Genomic DNA, 27,000 nt, shown 5'->3' with positions numbered 1-27,000 from the left:
ACCCCCAGAATCGTATGAGGTTCAGACCCCACAAAACCGGGACTGACCCCTGTAGATGCGGTGACTGGCTGGCATCCTGTCTTTTGGACAGTGACCTCTTATTTGGGGGTGGGGGGCAGGAGGCCGGGGTCCTGGGCCAGCCCTCTTAGGATCTTGCTCTGTCACCTGGGCATGTCACTTCCTCCTCTCTGGTTGTCAGTTTCCCCATCTGTGAAATGAGAGCCGAGGTGGCGTGGGTAGGAAGGAACTGAGTCATGGCTAGGGCTGAGCGAGCTCTGGGGCCCCAGCTGCGCCGTCCTGGCGGGTCGGGGTGTGCTGGTCCCGCCTGGGTGGAGCACACTGCCACCCTTTTCCCTCCCCAGAGCATTTGCATTGCTGGCGGGGTGTGTCTGGCCGGGCCACACAGAAGCACTCACAGCCCTGAGCCTCGCCGTGGTGATTCTTGTTGACTGATAAAATACCAGGGAGCAAAGCTTTATGGAAGTTTTATTCCCAGACCTGCAGAAAAGGTGAGCACCTGGTCCTTCCTTCTCAGTTGGAATAGCCGATTTATTCCTTCCCTTGTCAGGGAAAGCCTCCTGAGTTGCATAGACTTGTGCCTGGATCTTTTTACACAAGGAGAGCAGAGGCTTTTTCAAAGAGAACACCATAGAAAGGTCTGGAAAGAAGGAGATTGCTGTCTGTGTTAGTTTTGTATTGTTGCCATAACAAATCACCACAGACTTAGTGGCTTAGAATCATACAACTTATTTTGGTGGTAAAATAACACATAACGTGGGACGCCCGGGTGGCTCAGCCGGTTAAGCGTCTGTCTTCGGCTCAGGTCATGATCCTGGGGTCCTGGGATCCAGCCCCACATCCGGCTCTCTGCTCAGCAGAGAGTCCAGTTCTTCCTCTGCCTGCTGCTCCCCTGCTGCTGCGCTCTCTCTCTGATAAATAAATAAATAAATAAAATCTTTTTAAAAATACACATAACATAAAATTTACCATTTTAGCATTTTGTTAAAAAAATGTGTAGTTCCAAGGCACTAAGGATGTTGACACTGTTGTGTGGCCAACAGAAGCTCCCCAGACCCCCCTCCTCCCCGCCCCTGACCACTACAGTCCTCTCTGTCCTCATTGGGCTGCTCCAGGCACCTCCCAGCAGTGGACTCACACGGTGTTTTTTTTGTCCGTGATGGGCTGAATTCTCAGCGTAACATCCTGCGTTCAGCCCTGCCGAAGCACCTGTTGCAATCTCCTTCCTTTTTAAGGCTGAATAGTATTCTGTTCTGTGTTCTACACTGCATTTTCTTTATCGTTCCTTTGGGCGGCCAGCTGGGCTCAGGCACCCCCGGCGCCTGGTTGACATCCTCCTGCTTGGCTTCTGGGCCGTCCTGGGAGCAGCCGCTCTGTGCGGGTGGTGTTGCCGGGAGCCGTCACCCCCAGGCGGAGGTGGTAAAGCGCAGACGCAGACCTGTCTCTCCTCAGCCTGCACTGCCCTTGGAAACACAACCACAGTTTCCCCTTTTTTGGGTGGGTGGGGGGTTGTTTCCTTAGGACCTGACCACAACTTGGACTTATCACTGCCACTCTGTCTGTCACAAGAACCTTGGCATCTGCCAGGACCGAGCCCCAAGGCCTCCTCACGTTCTGGCATTGGGTGTGAACCGGTGTTGACACCATGTATGGGTTCACCTTCATTTTCCATTGTTCAGAGATCCTAAATTGGGATTGGCCTGTGACTAAGCATCGACCCTTCCGGAAGCCCATTTGGTGTGGTGTCAGAGGGAAGCTCCCATGAACAGGAAGGAGCCAGGTTTGTGAGAGAGCTGTGCTGTGGAGGGGTGGGAGGGAGACCACGAGCTGGTGTGTGAAAGTGGTCACCACTGCCTCGCCGCTCCCCTTCTCAACACCAAGGACCTGGTCTAGAAAGGCAGCTGGGAGGAAGGAACATGATTTCCATCAGGGTGAGGACCTGGGGTCAAAGTACTGACAGCAGGTGCAGGGGCGCAGGAGCTGCTTCCCTGGGTCCCTCCTCACAGGCAGAATCTTCTCCAAGAGGCCTTTTCAGAGGCGCTTCTCTCCCCGTACCTGGCCTCCCCCTGCCCTGTCTGCTTCTTGCCGCTGCTTCTCTGGCCCCTGCCACTCCTGGGGCATGGACTGGGCACCCAGGCACGCAGAAGGGAAAGAAAGAAAGCTTTGCCAGTTTCCTGTTGGTGAATTCCCCCTTGGGGAGAGGGGAATATCCAACACAGCCATTCCCAGGACCTGCTCTTCCAGAGCTGGGTTTGGTGTGGGAGAAGGAACTGGCCAGCAGGATTCTACTTGTCACGTCCTCTGCCCCCACCGCTAGCATTACTCCCCAGTTCTCCAGCCTCTCCCCACACTGCCTCCCAGTTTCTCATCCCGAGTATTATCAAATGGGCTTCTAGTCCTCCTGTTTGCTCTTTTATACTGGAGAAACTGGTATCATGAAAGGTTAAGTGAAATTAGGAGAATATATTTGATATTAAACTGTTGCTATCCCCATTTTACACATGTGGGAAACCGAGGCCCAGAAAGCTTAGGTAACCTGCCCAAGGTCACACACCTAGTAAAGAGCAGGACAGGGATTTGAACCTGTGCGGTCTGGCTTCCGAGTTCGTGTTCTTCCTACCAACCTATCCTGCTGTTGATGAAGTACCTGGGGTCCCAGTGAGGCCTGAGATCCTGATTCCTAATCTCAGGCTAGTCCATCAGCTGGTGATTTTCAGTTTCTGAGATACTGGTTTCTGGGGCGGGTGAGCTCCAGGAGGAAGTAGAGTATAGCGTGGGGGTAAAAGTCCCGGGCTTTGGAGCGGGGTTGCCTGGGTGTGAGTCTTGGCTCAGTCATTTACTACCTGTAACCTGCGAGTTCTATAATCTCTCCATACCTCAGTTTCCTTATCTCTTAATAGGGGATCATAATCTCAGTGTTTGTTTTGTAGAGTTGTTGTAAAGTTGAATTCCATGTAAAACACTTAACAGAGTGCCTAGCACATATTAGTCAGTAAATGTTAACTGTTACGATCTCCTAATTAGCTGGAGAAATCTGGGGATAAAGTTAAGCAGTCTCCTTTGTTACAGGACTTCTCAGAGCCTTTTACCATGCTGTTATTAATGGGCACTTTGGGGAGGAGATGCAGTAGGCAGCATTTTCCAAAGTTTTGGACAACTAATCTCTCTCTCCTTTTAAGTTGCATCCCTCTGAGTTCTCAACTTGGAAGATAGTAAGCTGGTGTCCAAGAATATAGTTCAGGAAGCACTGAGCTGTAAATCAAGCTGCCCGTTTGTGCTAAGCTGGGGCTGGGGGCCCAGGTTATTGCTGAGCCAGCTCTGAGTGACTGTATGTGGCAGAGTTCTGTCTGTGTCTGGCGAGGGAACAGGTGTGAGCCTAGACACCTGAGGATCTCTGGAACCTCCTGGCCATGAGGAATGGCCTTGGCAAACCCTAGTTCAAAGTGTATTTACTGCACTCACTTCTGCCCTGGGAGGAGGGGTCCTACAGTAGGTCCCCTGTGGCATGACTGTCTGGGACCACCAGATAAGCCAGCCTAGCTCAGATGGAAGCGGCCCCAGGTGTTGCAGCGTGGCTCTGTTAGGAGAAAGCAGGCATCGAGTAGAGTTCTACCATGAATGCTCTCCCTAGTGTGTGTATATTTGAGTAAACTGTGTCCCTGGTGTATTTTAGCTGCAAAACTAAGGGGGGTGGAAATTAGACAGCTTTCGAGGTCCCTTCCAATGGGAACATTTGGGTAGTCTGTAAACCTGAGATTGGGGTAAAAACCTAAAGGGGTGTCCCCTTTCAGAGTCCTAAAATAGAAAAGGAAGGACAAGCCCTGAGAGGAGGAACCCCCACCCCCACCCCCCTGGCAAACCCTCCCTTCACACCCATGGGATAGCAAGGTCTGTGGAGAACTGGACCCAGCACTGGGTCATTGGTTTGGGATCCTTTTCCACGTGAGATTCTTAGAAGAGGATTGCTTTTTTTGAGAGAGAGAGAGAGAGAGAAAAGATGCATGAGAGGTGGAGGAGGGGCAGAGGGGGAGAGAATCTTAAGCAGGCTGGTGCCCAGTGTGGAGGCAGACTCGGAGCTCCATCTCATGACCCTGAGGTCCTGACCTGAGCTGAAATCAAGAGTTGGACGTTTAACCTAGGTGCCCCAAGGAATTGGATTACTTTAAGTAGACGTTTCTGTCCTGCTTTGGGCCTCATTCACACCCCGTCTGGGTCATTGCCTCCTTTTGTCCAGCCCAGTGACCCGGGGAGGAATGCCCAGCACTCCCAGGGCGGTGTATGGAGGCCAGGAGCTGCTCAGACTGGCTGAGGGCGAGCAATGCAGGGTAGTGATGTGTCCCATTAATGACCCCCAGTCTGCCCAAACCTAGCCTGGTACTGGAGCGAGGAGAGTTTGCAGATAAGCAAATAAATCTCTTGCTTTAAAACAGTTGTATACACACATGCACAAATATAAACCATATATATACACACATGCACGTGCATTTGTGTGTGTGTTTTGGTGGGGCGGGGTCTTGAATTACACATTAGAAACTGCCAGTAATGACCTTTGGGTAGAGGGTTGGACCTTTGCTTTCACTTTCTGGTGCCTTTCTGGTTGTGTGTGAATTTCCCTGCAGTGTGTTCTCATGTTTTTATTTTATTCTTTAATTTTATTTTTTTATTTTTTTAGAGCAGTTTTAGGGTCACAGCAAAATGGTATGGAAAGTACATTACTATCAACACCATCAGTATCCATTGTCAACACCCCTACCGTAGGGGTGTGTGTGTGTTGTGATTGATGAACCTGTGCGGACACATCCAGAGTCCATAGTTCACCTTAGGTTCATGTCTGGTGTAGTGTGTTCCATGGGTTTTGACTAATGTACCCACCATTTTAATATCATACAGAATAGTTTCACTGGCCTAAAAAAAAAAATCCTGTGTGCTTTGCCCATTCGTCCCTCCCTCCTCCATAATTCCTGGAAACCGCTGATCTTTTTACCACCGGTTTTACCTGTTCCAGACTGTTGAGAGTTGGAAGCAGGCAGTGCGCAGTCTTTTCTCATTTGCACTCCAGCTCCCCGCATGTCTTTTCATGGATTGACAGCGCACTTCTTTCTAATGCTGAGTAATAGCTCATCGTCTTGGCATTTGTCCATTCACCTGCTTAAGGACTTCTTAGTTGCTTTCGCATACACATCTGTGTGCATGTTTTGCATGGACAGTTTTCAGCTCACTGAGGTTAATACCGAGGACTGCTGGACCATATGGTAAGAATGTGTTTAGGCTTGTAAGAAGCCATCAGACTCTGTTCAGAGGGCCGGTCCCATGTTGCATCCCCTGCAGCAGTGAGCGAGAGTTCTGGTTGCTCCGCGCCCTCATCAGCATTTGGTGTTGTCACTGGTTGGGACTTTGAACGTTCTGACGAGTGTGCGGTGGTCTCTCGTTATTTATTTGCAGTTCCCCTAACGATGTCTGATGGTGAGCGTCTTTTCACGTGCTCGGAAGCCATCCATGTGTCTTCTTCGGGGAGGTGTCCAGGTCTTTTGCCCATTTTTTAAATTAGATTGTTTTCTTACTGTTGAGTTTTTGAGAGTTCTTTTCTATGTTTTGGATAACAGTCCTCGATCAGATGTGTCTTTTGTAAACTTTTTCTCCCAGTTGGTGGTTTGGCTTCTTTTATTTTTAAAAAAGTATCAGCAGAGAATCATCTGAGCTGCATGACTTAAACTCTATATTTAAATTGTTGTATCAAAACAGATTGAGGATTTCATATTATAAGATGAATATACAGACGACTGCTCCAGCCCCCAGGCCGGGGAAGGCCAGTGGAGGGGCCATCCCACAACAGCCTCCACCACCCTAGTCCTGGGCCTGCTTGGTTTGCTGCTGGGCACAGAGGGTCGGGAGGTCTCGCATGGTGCTTCCAGGCCTCAGCCTGCTGCACACTCTGTCCCCGCCCAGGTCCCTCGCCGGCCTTCTGGGGAGGACACTTTTGTATCCTGGTGCCATAACACTGCCACCACCCACCCCTCCTTCCCTTTTATGTGCTGGAAGTCAGGCCAGCTGCCTGCCGTGTGGCACACGCTCCCTCCAGTGAGTCCTCGTGTCAGTGTCCTGACCGGAGACCAGAGCCACCGCATAATGGGGCATCTGCCCAGCCTGCCAGAGCTGCTGATGGTCAGGAGGAGGAGAGCCTTGGTCAGTGCAGAAGGTGTGATGATAACCTGTGGACACCGAAGAGAGAGCCGATCTACTGGATTGTAACTCAACTGTGTTCTCTGTGTTGGAGAACGAGTGCTGGACAGGCAGGCGCAGGGAGAGCAAGGTGCGGAGCCCCTCTTAGAAGCCCCACTTGAGCTCACCTGCGAGTGGGGACAGTGCCGGGAACGATTTCACGTGGCACAGCGGGCCCTGCTGGTGGCGGAAGTTCCCCAATGACTGGAGGATGAGAGGATTTCTTCATGTTGAGGAAGGGGAAAGCAGGTAGACATTGTGAGTCGGAGAGCTGAATCCCCACAGCCCCCGGGTTGGGTAGGCACTGGGGGCAGGCAGGGACGTGCACCCTGAGGGTGCCGCAGGTCATCCAGCTGCCGTGGCTGTTCTCCTGGGGGTTATCAGGCAGGTAAACCCCGGGGGCTCTGGGCATGGGCCGTGTGTTCGAATCCTCATCGGACACGGGCCTTCTTTACACCATCATGAAGTTGTGGGGAAATGTGTAACATCATCGTGGTAAGAGTTAGAGACCGGAGTGCTGCCTGTGTGGCGCGGCACCTGCTGCTCTCGGACTGGGGCGTGGTTGGCCTTGACAGTTCTGGAGTGTTGTCCTTGGCCCCTTTCCTACCAGTTACTTGGAAGAAAGCAAACGTCATGCTTACCGAACAAAGCTGAGCACGAAGATGTTTGACGCTGGAATGTCCGGTCACCTCCGCAGGCTGAGCAGTGTGCAGAAGGCACGGGAGGAGTTGGACAGGATCTGCATCAAGGCTCCTTGGCCAGAACACTCTGTGTCCCAACCCAGGGAGGAGGGAGGCGATGGTCCAGTCCTGCCCTGTGCGCTTCAGGGACCATAGCTGGGGCCTTGGGTTCTGAAGAGAGCTCCGAGACAGGGAAGGGAATGGTACTGCACACAGGAGATGGTGTGGAGATGAAGCTGCTCTCGGAGGAGGGCCAGTCTGGAAGTGGTCTCTGGAGGAGGGGAAGACCCAGGGATGAAGGCTTGCTGCTTGGATGTGGGGTCAGACCTGACTTACTGCGGAAGAACAGCTTTTAACTCTTGCTGGGAAGTCTGGGAAGCCCTCCTGGGAATGCATGCCATTACCCTGGGAGCGGCCTGCCCTGTGGTCCTGTCCCAGGCGGAGAAACATGGGTGGACCCTCTGGGTCTGGGTCCCAGGGTGCGTTTATGTAGGGCTGCTAACCTCAGCGGCTGAGCTGGGCGGCCTGGGCCTGAATAGAGCCTGTGTGAGGTATTCGGATCTTGGAAGAACAGCCGTGGCCTCAAGGGAGCTCAGAAATCGCCACCTGAATGGGGCCTTTTTTTTCAAGTTGTTTTTTTAATAGGCAGTACACGCATGTAGCCCAAAAAATGCAAATATGAACAGTAACCTTCATGTCTGTCCCCAGTTTTCCCTTCCAAAGGCAGCCAGTGTCACCAAGCTTCTTGTTTATCGTTCCAGGGATGGGTGTGTGTGTGTGTGTGTGTGCGCACGCGCACGCTCACAACCACCGAGTGTGTCTGTTTTACATCTTTTTTTTACAAAATGTTAGCTTAGTAAACACACGGCTTACACCTTGATCAGGAATGGCGATCATTTCATATGCCCAGTTACAGAACCGGCTAACTGTAAAATAGCTACGAGTGTTCGTTGTGCGGATCTGTTCTGATTCCCGGCACCAGCCTCTGCCGATGGCTAGCTAGGGGGCTGTTATCCCAGAAGCCCCAGCACACTCCCTGTCCCTGTCACTTCACACATGTGTAAGTGTGCCCGGGAAATACGTTTCTAGAAGGGGAGTTTCTGGTTCAGACCAGGTCATTTTACATGTTGACATCTCTGTGTTTGTAATGGGCGGTTCTAGCATCTTAGTGTGCATAAAGCCTTCTGATCCTTTTCTGGAATTGCCTGTTTACATCATTTGTGTTTCTCTACTGGTAACTGGGTTTTTTGGTTTTGTTTTGTTATAATTGCAAAACATTTTTAAGTTTGTTATTTCTCTTGTCTTTCTGTTGGTTTCCTTATTTGTTTCCTATTGTGCAGAACTTTAATTTTATATCTTTGGGGTTCGGGGCCACTTCTTACATTTAAATCTCTGGTCTGGCTGAGATTAGTTTTGGTGTATGGAACAGGGTGGTACCCAGCTTTTGGCTTGTCTCCCCCCCCCCACTCCCCCCCCGCCCGGCTATGGGTGGGGCTTTTTGGCTTCATTCCTCTGGGAGTAGAGGAGAAGGGTGGCAAGGGGTCTTTGATACCCAAAGACTTTTGGTACAGTCACCTCTAGGCACACTGACCAAAACATCCCCACGCCCATCATCCCTGTGGGCCCTGTGGGGACCAGTGGCACCTAAGGAAGCCCTTCAGCCTCCTTGCAAACACCATGTGCAGATCTCCAGTGTAGCTGTGAAAGGCACACAGAATCCTGTAGGTGAGTGATGGTGTCTAGAGCAGTGGTTCTCAAAGTGGGGTCCCCGCACCAGCAGCATCACCTGGGAATTAGTTCGAAATGCAGGTTCTGGTTCTGCAGACTCAAATTGCAGTGGAGCCCAGCTGTGTGTGTTTAACAAGCCCTTTGGGGTGGTTCTGATGCATACATTGCAGTTTGAGAGCTAGGTTGGGGCCCAGTGTTCAGGGGGGAGCAGGTCACCTGGGGTCAGCAGGAGTAATGGTTGAGGGGGCCTGCAGGTCCCCTGACACCCTTACCCATCCCTGGACACCGCTGTGGACTGCAGCAGCCACTGAACCACTGACCAGCAACAGGAAGTAGATTGCATGACAGTCTGAGTGGCTGTGCCCCTCCTGGGCAGTTTAGCTGGCATGGGGCATGGCAGAGGGATCCATATACAGAGGGACTTTGTGAGAGCAGCTGTCCCACCCAGCACTAGCAGGCAAGAGCCCTGGGTTCCAGGACTTTCTCCTTCCCTACTCCTGATCTGCAAGTGACTTACCTTTCTGAGCTCCCACTGCCTCACTTGCCCTCGTTCCAGATACGGATCACATGTGCCCTCCTGAGGTCTCTTGTCTCTAGGAATGAGCTGCCACACTCCCGTGCCTGATGAACCAGAGGTCAGAGAGGGAGGAACTGTAGCTTGGGGCAGATCCACGTTGGAGGCCACCGTGGACAGCTTGGGGTCTCTAGGCCGGGCCCAGGGGACAGGGCTCTGACTGGATGGTGATGAAGAGACAGGAAAATAAAGACCAATAGAGCAGGCCCCTGAGAATGAGACAGTGTGTGCTCGTCTCTGGGGTTAGAGAGCAGCTCCACACGCAGGTCAGCAGAGCTGGGAGTGAAGCGTGGCGGGAAAGGGGTCTGTGGAATCGCAGCCACTCACGTGTGGTGAGCCAGCCCTGCGGTGCTGCGTGTGGGCACGGGCGCGAGTCTGCCCCTAGTCGCCGTTTCTAGCTGGGTGCCCAGCAGTGGAAGGTACATTGGGCTGGCCTGCTCATGCAGGGGCCTGGCCTGTGGCTGTTGGGGGATTCGGCAAGACTGGTGGGAGCTCCCCACAGAACCTGAACATGCTTCCCTCTTGCATTGCAGATTGAACCATGAGCTACCCAGGTTATCCCCCGCCCACGGGCGGCTACCCCCCAGCTGCACCAGGTAGGAAGGTCTGGGGCGGGCAGGGGAGGGAATGCCCTCTCTGCTCAGTGTGCAGGAGCGGACAGGGAGAGGGGAACAGTGCTTTCCAGTCATCTCCTTTCTAACCCAAGGGCGCAGCCAGGATGGGGAGGGGGTGGAGAAAATCCTGGACCCAAGGACCCAGAAAGGCCTGGACTTGAAACACTTCTGGAAAGCCAGGACGAGGCCAAGACCCAGTTTCTTGCTTTATCAGCTGGTAGCAAAAGGCAGATCTCTGCTTCTCTCTAGAACCCTTTTTCTCTCCTTCGCAAATGGTTTCACGTATCTCTCTCTCCCTGGATTGCACCTGAGACTAGTGAGACAGGTAAAGCCCCTGGCACCCTGTGATCAACCGCAGGGTCCTTTGGCCAGGGGAGGAAGTGGAGGCTGTTGCTATGGGTCAGCTGTCTGTGCTGCAGCCCCAGAAGCTACGGGCGGATTGCACTGGGGCTGCACCCGCCGTCAGGCCGCCAGAGCCCGGCCCCACCAAAGCATGTCTCTTCATACTCAAAAATCAGCTCCTCTGGCCCTGGCCCCTCCCAGGTTCCTCCTGAAATGACACTGGGTCCCCGTGGTAGGGGAGGAGATGAGGGCATCGTTCCAGGCTGGTAACCTGAGCTGCCCTCACCCCACAACACCAGCGGGCAGGTTCATTACCCCAGAGCAGAGGCCCTGGAGTCCGAGCACCCATGACCCTGCCGGCCATCTGTGCCCACTCTGCCCTTTCAGCAGGCGGAGAACAAGTCTGGAGCGGGGAGGTGGCGTGGCCACCATCACGTGGCGTACTGGGTTGAGCAGGGCCGTTTCCCTCTGAACAAGGCACGGCCCAAGGGTGCCGGCGCTGGCCTCAAGTTTGGTCCTCGGCCACTAGCGATGCTGCCGTGGTGTCCTATGCCGCCACCCCCGCCACGCCGAGTGGCGAAGAGAGGGCAGGCCGGGGATTCCTGGCAGGCTCCATCCTCAGGGGCCTGGAGCCCTAGAAAAGCTGAACTCGAGGCCCTCGGGGCCTGTTCACTGCCGTGGTCAGTAAGGCATCTAACAAGCCAGGGAGCCACACGACAATGGCCGGCCGTGGCATGGGAGCCCCGCACAAGCATCAGGTCTCCATCCTCATCTGGGCAGTTTGAGGCAAACTAATTATCATCCCTGCGTGTCAGCTGAGGAAGCTGAGCTAGAGGGGCTGAGCGCCTCGCCCCAAGGCACACACTGGGTCCCTCTGGGTTCAGGACTTTTTACTGCTATTCCCCAACTGCCCACCCCTCCTTGTAAGGATGGTGTCTGTTGTGTGACCCAGCCCTGTCTGCTTCCACCCTGTCGTCCTGCTCTCCCTTCTTTCACAGACTTGTCACTGCCAGCAACCCAGTCGGCAGGACACCCACCCTTCCCTGCCATGCTTTCCCTTCATCGTGGGTTCTCGGTGCTCGCTGAGCTCACCGCTGTCACGGGCTGAGCACAGTGACCCCAAATGACCTGTTTTTATGTCTGTATTCCCTTTCCGTGATGGTGAGCCCAGGAGGGCAGTTCTGTCCTTGGTCCTCCTACCTTTTTAGTCCCATAGAGGTCTTGGGAGGGTTTGCTGATCCCGACCTTCCTCCCTGGAAGGAGGGGCATGTTCCCTCTTTTCTTTTCTTCTGGCGGCGGGCTTCATTCCGCTTTCTTGCTTGAGTGTTTTCTGTGGGGTCTGTAGTGCTGTCCTAGAGGCCTTGCTTTGGCCTCCCCTTCTGACGACTGGAGAGCTTGCTGCCCTGCCTTTCCCTGCTGGGGGTGCTGCCAGGCTGCTGAAGGGCTTGGTGTTGCTTCCAGGTGGCGGTGCCTGGGGAGGTGCTGGCTACCCCCCGCCCAGCATGCCCCCGATCGGGCTGGATAACATGGCCAACTACGCAGGGCAGTTCAACCAGGACTACCTCTCGGGAATGGTGAGTCCAGCCCTCCTGCTGGGGCTGCCCCTGGGATGTGGGGCGGGGGAGGGGGTAATACCTGCATGGCCAGAGGGAAAAAGGCTGCTGGCTTGTGTGCCTTCAGAGGTGTCTGTGTGTGTGCCTGCCTGTGGGCACCAAGTATTGGATTGCATCTTAGAACGAAGGGTTTTCGTCGGGCCTCTCCCTGCTCACGATGTCCCATCTGTAAACTGGGGGGAAGGGGCCTGCACTGGGTTGCCTGGTCTCTTGGGTCTCTTTCCTCCCTGAAGTGGATGGGGCAGTGCCTTCACAGAGTATGTATGGAACACTTTTGTAGGAGCACTGTGTAGGGTCAGGAGGGAGGAGAGCGTAGGTATGCGTGTGCCAGTGTACACGTGCATGTGCGCGCGCATGTGTGTGTGTCTACATGTGGATAAATGTTCTGCTCAGGCCCGGGTGCCTGGTAGCATAGGCTACTTTTATTTGTTAATTGGCTTATAAAAATATATTTTTATAATCTAAAAACAAATGCTTGCTCAGTGTCAACCATACAGCCCGTGTGCAAGTCTCATTTGTGCCTGGCTTACTCTAGGCACCAGGAGTATGTGGATACAACAAACAAAAATCTGAGCCCTGAAGCTCTTGGGGAGACAGCCAGTCGCCATAAGTAAACTGTGGGGCGTTAGAGCAGATACGGGTGCCTTGGGCATAAGAGCAGATGCAGGGCTCAGGAGTACAGGTACAGGGGAAGGGGGCAGTAGTTTTCAAGCTGGGTGGTCAGGCTGGGCCTTGCCGAGAAGCCAGGGGTGTTGGCCTCTGAGCTCTCAGTGTTGGAGGGCTCAGATCAGGGAAGGACGGATGGACAGGCTGTGGCCATGCTCCTGGGTGAGCGGCGGGGCCATGGGGTGGGGGCGTTCATCTTAGGCTTGCTTTGTGGACTTTCAGGCATCCAACATGTCTGGGACATTCGGAGGAGCCAACGTGCCAAACCTGTACCCTGGGGCCCCTGGGGGTGGTTATCCTCCCATCCCCCCGGGGGGTTTTGGGCAGCCACCTTCCGCCCAGCAGGCTGTTCCTCCGTATGGAATGTATCCGCCCCCTGGAGGAAACCCGCCCTCCGGGATGCCTTCCTATCCGCCCTACCCAGGGGCCCCTGTGCCAGGCCAGCCCATGCCGCCCCCTGGCCAGCAGCCCCCGGGGCCCTACCCCGGACAGCCGCCGATGACCTACCCTGGGCAGCCGCCCATGCCACCTTCTGGGCAGCAGCAGCAGCCAGTGCCAAGCTACCCAGGATACCTGGGGTCTGGGAGCATGGTCACCCCCGCTGTGCCTCCGTCCCAGGTGAGTGCCCGCCCTGGGTCACCCTTTGTCCAGGCTTGGGCCCCAGAGGCCTGAAACTTGTGGCCCAGTGTCTTCTAACAGCAGGGCCAGGGAGGGCACAGCCCATGGAGAAGGGCTCTGTCCTCCATCTATAACTTCTTGTTTTACCAGACTATTGCTTTCTCACACCTCCCCCCACCACCAGTTTATATTCTTAAAGACCTTAGGGAGCTGCCCTATTTCTCGAAGTTTGGTTAGATGTTCCATGTGCGAGTTGGAGCTGAACGTCCCAGGGTACTCATCATTCCTCCTGTGTCATTTACTGCCTGGGCTCAGTGCTTTGTAGGAACTGCCTGGGCCCCGGGCCTCAAGCCATGTGCCCAGTGGGGCTTAGTCTTCAGTCTCCCGAGGTGCCTCTCAGGCTGGTCTCAGAGGGTTCTTAAAACCTCCTTTGGCTGGGGAAGCTTGCTGGCAGTTCTCAGGGCTTGCTCTGGGCTCATTTTGGAGAGCATTTCGTGTTTGCAGTGCCTAGAATTCATTGTCATGGTTACATGGCCAAACCAGCCAAGCACGGGGCTAGTGGTATGTGCTCGACTACTATTATTAGACAGAGGGTCCCTCTCCTCCCTGCCCCCACCCCCCTACCCCTGCCCTGCTCTCCATCTTCCTCTGCCCTCCCCCTCATCCCTTCTCCAAGCTTCTCTTTTTAACCTGTTAAAACCAGTGGTGCACTAGGCCCAGAAGGCAAGCCACCAGGAGACCACTTAGGCAGGAGAATGTGTTTGCTGGGGAGGGCAGCCGTCAGTGTCAGGAAGGAGTCCGGCAGGCAAGCGGGGCTGAGAGCCTGGAGAACAGCGCCCGGAACAGCAGAGTCCAGGACGTAGTGAGGCGGCGGGTACCGTGGTAAAGGCCAGACGCCGGCGTTTCTGGAGGGAATACCTTTTCCCTATTTGCACCGAGCTGCTCCGTGGCCTACCCAGACCATGGCAGGAGGGCCCTGAAATGTGCTCCCATGTGCTGTGGCAGGGAGGTTCGCAGGCACCACCTGCCCCATTGGGAAGCCAGAGGACCTGGGCATAGGGCAGATATTCAGCATCAGGACTCGGCTAGAGACGGGCCTCTAGCACGGGAGCCAGGCGGAAGTCTCAGTCCCCAAACCGGAGGGTATCTAATGGTCACAGGAGGCTCCCTTAGTGACTGACTGCAGGCTCCTTCAGGTACCCAGAAAGGTCACTTTCAGAGTCTGGGCAGGGAAGTCTTGCATTTGGGGGATACAACATCTTCTGTGAGTCTGTTTGTCCGAGCAGTTTGGGAACCGAGGCATCATCACAGATGCTCCCGGCTTTGACCCCTTGCGAGATGCTGAGGTCCTGCGGAAAGCTATGAAAGGCTTTGGTGAGTGACCCCGGGTGGCTCGGGTCCTGACGGCCCCCCTGACTCGCCAGGTGGCTCTGGGGTAATGTGGGGATGCTGGGAGGCGCTAACCCAGTCCCAGTGGTGGTGGTGGAAGAGGAGGTCGATGTGGGGGTGTGGTGGGGATGCCCAGGAGAACGGGAGGGCCTTGGCCAGGGATGCTTCCAGCTGCAGAGCATGCCCACGACCCCGGCCCTGCCCACATCCGCCTCTTCTTGTCCTAGGGACCGATGAGCAGGCCATCATCGACTGCCTGGGAAGTCGCTCCAACAAACAGCGCCAGCAGATCCTCCTGTCCTTCAAGACCGCTTATGGGAAGGTGAGTAGGGAGAAGGCATTGGGGGGCAGGTCCCCACTGAACTGAGGCATATCCTTTAGCACAGCCCCACTCACCCCTGCTTTTCTTAGGTCCCAGGTGAGCCTAGGTCCACTGGGTGGGCAGTAAGGCCCATTAGGGCATTTTCTGCTTCCCACCTAGCAGGGCCCTCTCGGGTTATGGCATCTTTGTAAAACAGAAGAATGCTCTGAGGGAAATCCAGAAGTCCACAGGGCACTGAGGTTTGATGAGAGAGATCTGGGTTCTGGCCCTGGCTCTGCCATGACTCATGGAGACCATGGACAGTATTTCCCTTCGGTTCCCACTGGGCTGGATTTTCCTCCTGGGGACCAGGCTGCTAATCCCAGTCCTCTTCATGACTACCCTGGGAGGTGTAACTGGGAGGGGAGCTTTGAAGGAAAAGGCTTGCAGTTCAGCACAAATGCATGGGAACATATTTTGAACTTCTGGGCTTTTGAACCTTAGGTAAACACTGGGTCTGGTGTTCTATCTAGCCCAGTGTTTCTCCAGCCTGAATGAGTCCCCGGGGAAGCGGATTGAATTGCAGGCTCCAGCTCTGCAGGTCCGGGCTGGCTGAGGCTGGGCTGTTCTGCTAGGCCCTGGCTGAGGCAGGCGCTGCTGGGCCTCAGATCTGCGATACTGTCCCTATTAGTCACTGCCTGTGGATTCTTCAAAATACGTTTGTTTGTCTCTTTGAATATTCGATCAGGATTTGATCAAAGATCTGAAGTCTGAACTGTCAGGAAACTTTGAGAAGACAATCCTGGCTCTCATGAAGACCCCGGTTCTCTTCGATGTCTATGAGATAAAGGAAGCCATCAAGGTATGTACATGTTTGTGTTTATGTGTGTGTTTATTTGCTTACGTGGACACACAGGCCAGGGAAAGGCCTGGACTGCACAGTGGGGCTGAGCCCGTTTATTAACTGCTGTTGTCGGTGAGGTTCCTGGAGCCTCTCAGGTTGGAATCCAAGTGCTGTAGAAAGAGTGACTTCCGGTGACTTCCCTAAGAGGCAACACAGGTGTCATTCATCATCAGGGAGCATCTGTGTCTGCCCATCTCAGAAGCACAGTAGCAGCTGGGTGGTCGAGCTGGTGGTGACACAGAGATGGGAGCAGGCATATGAGGCCGTAGGTAGGACCATCCTCCTTCATTTAGGACTCTGCCTTAGCAAACAGCAGAGACACTCTCGAGGGGTTTAAGGGAGACGGAGGTACAGAATTGGTTATGAGGATAGAGGTAAGGGCAGCTTGAGCAAGGGCAGGGACCCAAGCAGGATTTCTCTTGTCTCTGCTGCTTCCTGCCTGCTTCGTTCTTCCATCTGCTGGGGGCAGAGGATCCCTAGGGACCCCACTCTGTTTAACTCTCTGAATCTTTCTGATTCAGCCACAGAAACAACAAGCTATCCCTCAGTCCAAATTCCACTAGAGGCCGACTCTGACGGGCCTGCTTAGGGTTTACTGTCTGCCCCCCAGGCCAGTCCCTTGTGGCCATACAGTCCTGTGGCTCCTAAGCCCCACAGCAGGTATCCTGTGGATGGGGCAGGGGCAACTCCCACAGGAGGGGCAAATCCCTGTGAACTGAGCAGGTGTTCCTGAAGGAATCCATCATTTTTCAGAGGCTTGATAGGTACCATGACTCTTCCTGCCTCCCAGAGGAGAGGCAGAGAATTCAGTATGGAGCCTGGCGGGGGGGAGTGGCAGGGGGGGAGGCGCCTGCTGAGATCCTCAGACATGCCCTCTTCTAGGGAGGGGTCAGGAGGCAGGTGGGGACAGCACCCAGGGAGCGGCCCCCAGACCTGTGCTGGGCCCAGCCACCGCCTCTAGCTGGCTTCATGGGGTGGTGGTAGTTGTGGAGTATGGGAAACCACACAGGGCTGGGGTCACCTGTCACTGATGAGCGGTGTGCCCTTAAGCATGTGTAAAATGGGACTGCAGACGCTCACTCTTGCGGCGTGTGGTGAGCGCTGAGCACGGCGGCCAGCAGAAGCTCTTTGCAAGCTCTGAGGCATGGAACAGTTGTGCTCATCCTGAAAATAGCTGCCCCCGTACTCTGCTTCCTACGTGACTGGCACTGTTCTAAGTGCTTCTCATGCCTAACATTTAATCCTCAGAGCTCGGCAGGAGGTAGGTGTTAGCTGCTCCCATTTAATGCACAAGGAACCTAAGGCACAGAGAGGTGGTGAAAGGCGCCCAACGTCACACAGCTAATGAGCCGCAGGCTTATTATCCAAGCCCGCCCAGCAGCCAGGCTTCCTATGTCCTCTGCCTTCTCCCCACTCCTTACGTGCTCCTCTCTCTCGGCCTCGTTGGGGCTGCCTCTTCTAGCTGTCTTCAGATGCTCCACAGTCCAGTCCAGGACTCTCCTCTGTCCACGCGTCTGCTCTGGCTTTATACCCATTTTTCACTTCTTTCTTGTCTCATTCATGAGCTGAACTTGGAATCAGACAGATCTGGGTCCACATTTCAACCCACCATTTATCGTGTGGCTTTGGATAAGTCACTCCACCTTTCTGATACTCCGTTTCCTTGTGGGGGGAATGAGCGTGGTCCTTCACGTGACCTCTGGGCATCACCATGTCCCTGTCATACTCTGGTATTTTTGTGGGTCTGGGGCAGTGGCGGGGAGCTTGGCTGCCTCAGGCCCGACAGCAGCAGCAGCCCCACCGGGGGTGTGGGCCGGTGCTGGTGGCAGTGGCTGTTGGGGTTTGTGCTGTGGGGCATAGGGCACCTGCTGTCTTCCCCGCATGCCAGTGAGGGAGCTCGAACAAGCTTGTGGTTTGTGTCTCTGCCACCTCAGGGGGCTGGCACTGATGAAGCCTGCCTGATTGAGATCTTCGCCTCCCGCAGCAACGAGCACATCCGGGAATTAAGCAGAGCCTACAAAACAGGTTAGGCTGGTGCCCGCCCCTCAGTCCTCCACAGACTCCTGCTTTCTGGGCCTTGGCTACACCCTCTCCCTCGGCCTCTTAGACCTTCCTGGCCTTCTTATCACCTCATCTTCTGCCACCCCCAACACGTGGGGCTTTGATCCGAGACCCAGCCCTGCCTGCTGTTTGCACAGGGGGCAGGTAGCTAAGGTAACAGAGGGCTAGTGGGAGAACCTTTTGGGTGTGGTTTGGGCTGAGCCGGACAGAGGCGGGGTCAGCCTGGAGGTCACAGTCCCCTTGTCCCTTGGAGGGTGGTGTGGACCTCATCGCACCCAGGACTCCTGGGCCCTCCTCTTGCCAGAGTCTGCTGCTGATTGGCTGCAGGGCGTGCCTTCCCTGTGTCTCCCTTTCAGAATTCAAAAAGACCCTGGAGGAGGCCATCCGAAGCGACACGTCCGGGCACTTCCAGCGGCTCCTCATCTCTCTGTCTCAGGTGCCTTTCCCACGACAGAGCTTGGGGCTCAGAGCAGAGAGAGGCGGAAAAGGCTCAGGGACGGGGGAGGCACGCAACTGCAAGGAGAAGCCTTGACCATGCCTCCTGCTTCCTTTCAGGGAAACCGGGATGAAAGCACCAACGTGGACATGACGGTGGTCCAGAGAGATGCCCAGGTGGGTGTCATGGCCTGGTGCCCCAGCTGGCCTCCCGGCATCAGGGCGCACCCCTGCTTTCTTGCTCCCCGAGGGAGGGGCTCTGGGGTGGAAAGAGCAGCTGATCAGGAGCAGGTCCCAGACGCTGTGAGTCTCAGGTGGGCTCCGCTGCATATCACCCGTGAGACCTTGGGTGTCCCCTAGCCTCCGCTGGCTTCTGAGACCCACCTCAGCGTGAACCTGGGAGACAGCTGTGACAGGAGTTGGGAGGTCATGGTGGGCGTGGGGGGTTTCCTGTGACCTGGTCCTCTTCCTATGTTCGGTTGCACGTCATCGTGTTTGCAGACGGGCAGACTTTACACTTGCCTCTTATGCTTTGGAAGGTCAGAGCCTAGGAACCAGCTGTCTCATTAGTTGTGCAGCCTTAGAATTCTGCCAGTGTCTGCAGCTGGTCATGACCGCAGCTTAAAGGCAAAGGTCTCTCCCGTCCCCTCTGTCAGGTCGTGTGAGTGTCTCTCTAGAGGAGCTTGGGTTTCCCACTGATGAATCGGACCGCAGCAGCTGTGGCTAGAGGAGAGTCACAGCTTCTGGTGGGATGGAGCTGGCCAGCCCTCTCTCCCCCTTTGTCACCCTTGCCAACCCCAGCCCAGCATTCACCAGGAGTTGCCAGTGGTCTCCTTATCTCTGCTGTCTGTCAGGCTGAAGAGGACCTTTGTGGAGGGCTCTCTTTTTAGGGCTGGAAAACAGCTGCTCTCCAGTCTGGCCCATTTCCTTTCCACATGGGGAAACCGAGGCTCAGAGAGGCTGACCCTTGTGCCTGGAGGAACCTGGAAGCAGGGACTGGACAAGGGCCCAGATTCCTGGCTTGTTCCATGTGTCCTGGCCTCACCCCAGATGCCCTCCTTCAGGGTCTGCCTTAATATCTCCCCTAGCTTGAGACATGCGCTCACATATCTGGACTCAGGGCTGGGCATCTCCAGGCTCTCAGCTCTAGCCCTTGCCCCAGTGGGAATTTTCCTCTTTCTGCTTTCCTGTCTGCTAGATAGGCCTGGCCATTCCTTGGCCAACACAGAAGCTGCCTCACTTTCAAGGTTTTGTGCCCACTTCTCTGTCTTCTTAGTTACGGACCTTTTCCTGCCTCACCTTGACTTGTGGGATCTCTGAGCCCCTCCTCCCCTGGCCATTGGTGCCTTGAGTTCCCAGAGCCACTACCTGAGGCCTCTAGAGCACTTCTGGCCCATCTGGCATGAGGGGTTGTGAATTGACAAATATTTGGGGTGCAAACTTGCAAAAATGTAACAGGCAAGTGCAGATTCTGCCCGTTTGCAAACATTATGGTATACACAGGGACACCCAGGGACACACAGGGACACACAGGGACACACAGGGAAAGTGGCTGCCACATGCAGACCCACACCCACAATTGCATTCTATTCATTGTCATATTATTCATTGTTCCTCTTATAGATAGGGAAACTTCTTATAAAGATTGGGAATTTTGTATAGAAATCTGGATTTCTGGCAACTGTGGGTATGTGCTTCTCTATTATAATAAAGTCTCCAGCAGAAGCGCCTCAGTGGCTCAGCAGGTTAAAGCCTCTGCCTTTGGCTCAGGTCATGATCTCAGGGTCCTGGGATCGAGTACCACATCGGGCTTTCTGCTCAGAGCCTGCTTCCTCCTCTCTCTCTCTCTCTTAATCTCTGCCTGCCTCTCTGCCTACTTGTGATCTCTGTCTGTCAAATAAATAAACAAATACATTCTTAACAACAAAAAAAGTCTCCAGCAGGTGCTAGGAAACAATCAGCCTTCTGCATGCTTAGCCTTCGTCCCCACCCCACCCACTGGCCTTACAACTGGCCTGTTTCCCTCATTTAAGTTACCCAGACAACGTTTGGGCTTTCAAGTTCGTGATCCTGAATCTAATCTGACCTTTGCATTTCAGAGGTGAGAAAGTGAGGCTCCAGGAGGGTTGCTGGCACACCAGAGCCCCCCAGCAAGTCGGCAGCAGAGCTAGGACTCCAGCCCAGCCCTCGTTCTGTTGTCCCTCTTGTGTTGCTGCTCCTTTGCTGGGGGTTAAAGCTGTCCCTTGCCTGTCCCGGCCTCAGCCAGCCTCGGTTCTCCTGGTCCTGAGTGTCCTCCCCCCAACTCCCACCTCAGAAGCCTGTGTTGCCTGGCGAGATGATGTGTGAATGGGGTCTAGTTCTGCACCTTGCATGGAGCACAGCCAGAGCCCTGCATCCATTTCCTTCCCTGGTGGGCCTGCACGGCTGCCCTAGGTAACCTGGGCCTGGTCTCTGGGGTGAGGCCTGCATTGCATGCCTGCCTGCCTTTCCCTCTGTGCAGGAACTGTATGCAGCCGGGGAGAACCGCCTGGGAACAGATGAGTCCAAGTTCAATGCAATTCTGTGCTCCCGGAGCCGGGCCCACCTGGTGGCAGGTAAGGCAGTCCCAGGTCCCAAGGGCCAGATAGATGAGGGCAGACAAGGTATAAAGGGGAAACAGCTAGCGGGAACACTTGGCAGGCCCACTGCATGGGGCTTACTCCTCCTTAAAAGAGCCCCCTGGTGGGCGCTGGGTGGCTCAGTCATTAAGCTGCTGCCTTTGGCTCAGGTCATGACCCCAGGGTCCTGGGATCGAGTCCTGCATCGGGCTCCCTGCTTGGCGGAAGGCCTGCTTCTCCCTCTCCCATTCTCCCTGCTTGTGTTCCTCTCTCTCTCTGTCAGATGTAAATAAAAAATCTTAGTTAAAAAAGAGCCCCCTGGTGGTGACATGAAAGGTCTTATCAGTGGGTTTCCAGACTTCCATGCACTTTTGGTTCTGGAGGGAAGCAGAGGAAGAGGTGAGAGAAGTGCAGTCTCCTGCTGGCTGGTGTCTTTATATACCAGAATGTGGAAAATAGAGTTGAGAAGAGTCTTTAAGGGCACCTGATGCAACGCTTTCCAAAGCGTGGCATACAGAAATCAGCATAACAATTGATCGTGCATTGTACAAAAGTACATTGTTTACTCATTCGTTTGGAACCTATAAACCAAGCTCTTGCCACAGGCCAGGTCCTAGAGTGGGTGTGGGGAAGCAGCAGGGAACCATATTCTGGAATCGCTGCTGTCCTCAGGCTGACATTCTTGTTCTGGGAGACAGGCAGGAGACAAAAAGGAAGTAGAATCTGTGCCAGCTGGTAAATCCTTCAGTGACAGACAATAAAGTTGGAAACAGAGATAGGGAGTGGTGTGGGGGTCAGGGGTGGTGCTTGGGGTGGTCCTTGCTGAAGTCATGACATTTGAGTTAAAAACATGACAGAGCCGCATGTGCAGAGGCCCTGGGGCAGGGGTGGTGGGACTGAGAATGACAGCCACACATAGCCTGGTGGGGGCCCAAGTGAACACCCAGCCCCCTGTTCTGTGCACAGACTAAGGCCAGAGCTAGAGTTAGCACACGGGTCTCCACTGGGCCATACCTGCCTCTTTAGGAGCCTGGAGTCCCACTGCCATGGGTGCTTAACTTGTCCTTGGGTAGTCTCTGGGGGCCAGACGGGTGTTAGCTCATAGTCCGACTGAGAGCTAAAACAGATACATGGAATGATGGGGAAGGCATGTGGGCATGGACGGGAAGTGAAGGGATTTGAGAAGAGAGCGAAATTTCTGTCGGTGTGTGTGGAGGGGTGCTCATGGGTTGGTAAGGGATGACTCAGGTGAGCCAGGAACTGACAGGAGTGGGGTGCGTGCGTGTCATGGGGTGAAGAGCCTGTCTGAATTGAGAGCTGGCGGGGGGGCCGGTCAGTGGGGCCACCTGGGGTACTGCAAGCTGAGGGGAGAGGTGGGTCTCATAAGGCCAGGAGGCTTCCTCACCGCATGCCTGTGTGTGTGTTCTTGGATAGCCGAAACAAAGTACCACAGACTGAGTGACTTATGCGAGAGATGCTCATTTTCTACTGTCCTGGGGGCTGGAAATCCAAGACCAAGGTGTTGGGAGGGGGGGTTGGTTTCTTCTGAGGCCTCTCCTTGGCCTGCAGATGGCTGGCATCTTGCCGTGTTCTGAAACGCGCTCTCCCCCGTGTTTGCATCCCTGATGTTTCCTTGTGTGTCCAGGTCTCTTCTTCTAAGGACACTGGTCAGATTGGATTAGGGCCCATGCTAAGGGCCTCATTTTAACTTAACCACCTCTTTAAAGGCTGTAGGTACATTCTGAGTTGTAGTGTGGGGGTTAGGACGTCACCCCATGACTTTGTGGGGACAGAATTCAGTCTGTAACTCGTCCCTTCTCTCTTTGCACTAGTCTTCAATGAGTATCAGCGGATGACTGGCCGAGACATCGAGAAGAGCATCTGTCGGGAGATGTCTGGGGACCTGGAGCAGGGCATGCTGGCCGTGGGTAGGTGTCCCGGGCCTGCCTTGCCGCCGGCCCCCCTGGGGCTGGTGTGCGTTGTCTGTTGCAGGGCGCTCCCCCCTTCTCTGGCTGCAAGGCGAGCGAGCACATGATCCACAATTGCTCAATCCTGGGCCGAAGCGGTGGGAAAGCAGCCTGCTTCCCGGCTCCCGGCATGGCGGTACCTCCCGCGGCCCCGGACGGTCCTGTTTATATTTCAGGCGCAGCTCTGGGGAAGGGAGCTGCCGTGTGGGCACCAGTGGGATGGCAGCCAGCTGCTCTCCCGGAGGAAGATGACTCACATCCTGCCAAGTTGCCTCTAAAAATACATCCCTGCAGGCAGTTGTCAGATGTTTGTGATGGAAACACGTGGAAAGATTTCTACTTGCAACAGCAGAACAGGCACTGGCTCAGGAAAGCTGGCTTGGCTCCCGGAACCGCGGAGTGCCCCTTGCCGTGCCCACGCCCGGTGCCGCGGGGTCCAACCCGCTCCATGGCCTCCCACCTGCCCAGGCCTCGCAGCCTCTCCAGGCCCTGTGGGGCGGCCACAATCTGCCCATCTTTAGCTGTGCTTTCCTTGGAGCCTTCTGGCCGGGGCAGATGGCGAGTCCTCCCCATTTCCTTGTGTGTCCCCTGTGACACAGGGATCGTGGCCGGAGACATTTGTGCCATTCAGCCCTCCTTCCTCCGTGAGGGTCCCAGCCCCTAGGTTGCCTCACATGCCAGTATCCCTACATGGCTCCTTTCACCACACTGTTGCCTGGAAGGAGGTAGAGGTTCGGGTCTGGGCTCTATGTTTCTATTCCAAAGAGCCAGAACCAGGAGCACAGACAACTGAGCCTGGAGGAGAACGAGGAGCGGAAGGTGAAGGTGTCCCCCGCGGCCTCACACAAGGACACTCGTTCTCTCCCTGGCGCCTTGGATGGAGAGTTTCTGCAGATGGAGTGACGTTCTGTTTCTCTGTTCTAGTGAAATGTCTCAAGAATACTCCAGCCTTCTTTGCTGAAAGGCTCAACAAGGCCATGAGGGTACGTGTCTCCCACGTGCAGGGGTCTGGGCAGAGGAAAGGAGGGGGGTGTCTCACCCCGTCTCCATGACCAGGACCTTGCTCGGGGCAGAAGGCACGAGGAGAGCCACCCCTCAGCCAAGAGGACAGAGGGCCCACGGGCAGGAAGGTGGGACATAAGGAGGCTCATTGCTTATGCCCTTGGTGGACTCTCTTCAGGGAGTGGGAACAAAGGACCGGACCCTGATTCGCATCATGGTGTCTCGCAGTGAGATCGACCTCCTGGACATCAGAATGGAGTATAAGCGGCTGTACGGCAAGTCGCTGTACCACGACATCTCGGTATGGCCCTCGTGGGGACGAGCGGGCTGCCTCCTGGGGACCTCCCTGGCCTCCCCCTTGTCCCCATGTACCTGCCTGCTCGGAACCCTGGCCGCCCGCCTTGGCCCCTGGTGTGCGCAGGCATCCTGCCTTTGGGCTTTGCGCTTCCTCTGTTCAAACTCTCCTGGTTTATCCAGTTGCCCCGAGACTCTTAGAAGCTCCTGAGGGCAGGCTGGGTGTTAACCCCACTGGCGCCCCTGCCCTACCTCCCCAGCACCCCCACCCCTGCTGCTCAGTAAATGGAAGGGAGGGGGAGTCCCTACACCAGCCTTGGAGAAAATGCCGGGCCTCCCCACATTGGTACTCGGTCACCCTGAGTCTGGGACCCATTGGTGAGGACTCCCATCCCGAGGCGACAAGTCCTTCTGTCACCTGGTCACACAGCAGAGACAGCCCTGGGAGCATGAGAGCGCTAGGGCTCTGGGGTCATGCGGCATGGGGTCCAGTCTGGCTCTTCTCACTTGCTGTGTGACCTGACCATCCTTCCCGAACCCTAATTCCATCATCCCCAAGACAGGAATAGCAGTTCAGGGAGTCTGAATGAGGCGGCACTGTGAGGCACCTGGTGTGACATGTGTTAACGCTTTTGTAACCATGCGCCGGGGCCAGCCTGACAGTAAATTCCTTCTGACCATTAAGTTCTTGAATCCAGAGCCACCACAACCAGCTTGTGACTTCAGGCTCCCTCAGATCTGATGTTGGGCCTGTCACCGAGAACAGCTCATCTCCCTTTTTCTGTCTATAACCTGCTGCTTTGGAAAGCAGAGGATCCTTAATTATGCACAAAGTGGCTCCCGTGAGCCCGTGGGCTCCTGGAAGGAGCCAGAGGCCTCGCCTCTGGGGAGGGATGTGATGGAAGGAAATGATCAGACGATAGCCAAGTGCGGGGTGCCTGGCTGGCCCAGTCAGTAGAGTGTGTAACTCTTGATCTTAGGGTCATGAGTATAAGCCCCATGTTGGGCACGGAGCTTACTTTCTTACTGTCGGTGTGTGTGGAGGGGTGCTCATGGGGTGGTAAGGGATGACTCAGGTGAGCCAGGAGCTGACAGGAGTGGGGTGCGTGCGCGTCATGGGGTGAAGAGCCTGTCTGACTTGAGAGCTGGCGGGGGGGCCGGTCAGTGGGGCCACCTGGGGTACTGCAAGCTGAGGGGAGAGGTGGGGGCCTCATAAGACCAGGAGGCTTCCTCGCCGCATGCCTGTGTGTGTTTTCTCGGGTAGCTGAAACAGAGTACCACAGACCGAGTGACTTACGCGACAGATGCTCATTTTCTCACTGTCCTGGGGGCTGGATATAAGTAAATAAAAAAATGAATAAAATTAATATTTAAAATAATTTTTTGAAAAGAGGTTAGCTAAGTGCGTTCTGCGCTCTTCTAATGGGAGTGCAGCAGTGTGAGGTGGAAGAGAGGTCGGTAGGAGCTGGGACGCCCAGGGGACAGTGGTGTGCACTACATCACGCTCCAGGGCACATGTAGTAAGTGCCGCGTCACATACAGCCTCAGTCCAGTGCAGTGAAGATGCTGGGAAAAGGTCACCATGAGTTAGCCCCGAGTGAGGGGTTTGGGTGGGCTGTTTTAAAGTTTGCATGTTTATTTTTCAAATTCTGACTTGGATCATCGGGGTGAGTGCACCTGTCTTCTCAGCAGGCACTTGGGGAGGCCAAATCCTGTGCTCTGCGCTAGGTTTAGGCAGCCGCAAGGCCGCTCCCACCCTGAGCCCAGCACAGGCCGCGGGCGGGGTGTGTGTGGGCGAGGGGGCAGGGGGAGTCCCTGCAGCAGCACTTGGGGCAGAAGAAAATCAGGAGCTAGGAGGCCAGAACTGGCCACAGCTCGCGAATGTTGTCCTTGTTTCTGTGACCAGGGGGACACTTCGGGGGATTACCAGAAGATTCTGCTGAAGATCTGTGGAGGCAATGACTGAGCTGTAACCAGTGGCTCCCACTCTGTCCACCTCCAGCGATAGCGATGCCAGGAAAAGGTCAAAAGAATGTCCATCTGTTTCTAACAAATCCACAAAAGAGCCCCCCAGGTGTCCCAGGGCAGCCCGTCCATCGTTAGATCCTTGGCCCGTCCTCCACCTCTGCCCTCCTCTCCTGCTCCTTGTATCATGCTCGTGCTGTAGGACCTGGGTCCCTCTCTCAGGGCGCCTTTTCCTCCCCAGCCCTCACGGCCGCTTGCTGCGAAAGTAGACGTTTTATTTCTTGACCCGCGCAGTCAGTCCTTTGGCTTGTGGCTGAGACTCTCGGCTTTCTATTAGTCATGTAATTTTATGTTTTTATTTGGAGACACCTTTTTTTTTTTAATAGTCCTTGCCAGACAGATGCATACAAGTCTCTGCTGCATACACATTTTGGGTGAAAGTCTGCGGGGAGTGCTGTGTCCACAGCAAGGAGTAAAAGGGAAGACCTTTAACAGTAATTTTAGCGTCTGGTGAGAATGTGTCACCAGCTTTGTTATTGCCAAACTCACTCCTTAGAGTTTTCTTAGGAAAGAGAAAAAAAGAAGAAGAAAAAGGCCAGAAAGTCATCTGTTCCTCCTTCCATGCAAAACCAGGAGAACAAAGCCAGTTCCCGGCCAGTGACAGGGTTTCTTGTAATTTGGAATGTGCCTTAAACCTGAATGTTAATAGCCAAAAACTTTCTAAATTAAAGTCAGCCAGCTCTGGAACATTTTGGAAATGTTTCCCTGGTGCCAGCTTGTCGTCTTCTGCCTCATGATTCTGCCTGTAGCTCAGAGTTCTGGCCTTAATAGCCAGTGAAAATTTATACGACTTTAAGTAGAAACTTGTGCTCAGGAAACTGTGAGCATAGGTAATTTACGGAGGCCCGGGTTGTAAGTAATGAGAAGGGAGGTTACTGAAATCCCTGCTCGGGGCCCAGATGCTAGGGGTGTGTGGATTTTGGTCAGACGTGGGTGCGGTGTAATCCACCGAG

At 54.8% G+C, this 27,000-nt stretch overlaps 1 protein-coding gene across 2 annotated transcripts in view; it reads left to right on the top strand.

Moving 5' to 3' along the window:
- Window positions 1-26,761, top strand: part of ANXA11 (annexin A11) — a 37,037-nt gene extending 10,276 nt beyond the window's left edge. Inside the window, exons 2-15 of one of the 2 annotated variants that reach the window (XM_032838840.1) lie at window positions 9,753-9,815; window positions 11,637-11,749; window positions 12,677-13,072; window positions 14,359-14,446; window positions 14,689-14,783; window positions 15,511-15,624; window positions 17,601-17,691; window positions 18,084-18,163; window positions 18,283-18,339; window positions 20,663-20,756; window positions 22,592-22,687; window positions 23,651-23,709; window positions 23,907-24,029; window positions 25,929-26,761. In XM_032838840.1, the coding sequence (XP_032694731.1) occupies window positions 9,761-9,815; window positions 11,637-11,749; window positions 12,677-13,072; window positions 14,359-14,446; window positions 14,689-14,783; window positions 15,511-15,624; window positions 17,601-17,691; window positions 18,084-18,163; window positions 18,283-18,339; window positions 20,663-20,756; window positions 22,592-22,687; window positions 23,651-23,709; window positions 23,907-24,029; window positions 25,929-25,988 (1,521 nt within the window). In that variant the 5' untranslated portion in view covers window positions 9,753-9,760 and the 3' untranslated portion in view covers window positions 25,989-26,761. Of the gene's footprint in view, window positions 1-9,749; window positions 9,816-11,636; window positions 11,750-12,676; window positions 13,073-14,358; window positions 14,447-14,688; window positions 14,784-15,510; window positions 15,625-17,600; window positions 17,692-18,083; window positions 18,164-18,282; window positions 18,340-20,662; window positions 20,757-22,591; window positions 22,688-23,650; window positions 23,710-23,906; window positions 24,030-25,928 lie in introns of both variants that reach the window. The other variant, XM_032838849.1, reaches the window with a different exon arrangement.
- The last annotated feature ends 239 nt before the right edge of the window (window positions 26,762-27,000 follow it).

The sequence above is a fragment of the Lontra canadensis genome, unplaced genomic scaffold, assembly GCF_010015895.1.
Source record: "Lontra canadensis isolate GAN:19392208 unplaced genomic scaffold, GSC_riverotter_1.0 scaffold3, whole genome shotgun sequence".
Classification (NCBI taxonomy): Eukaryota; Metazoa; Chordata; class Mammalia; order Carnivora; family Mustelidae; genus Lontra; species Lontra canadensis.
The sequence above is the reverse complement of the archived record's forward strand: the minus strand, read 5'-3'. Positions and strand labels throughout refer to the sequence as shown.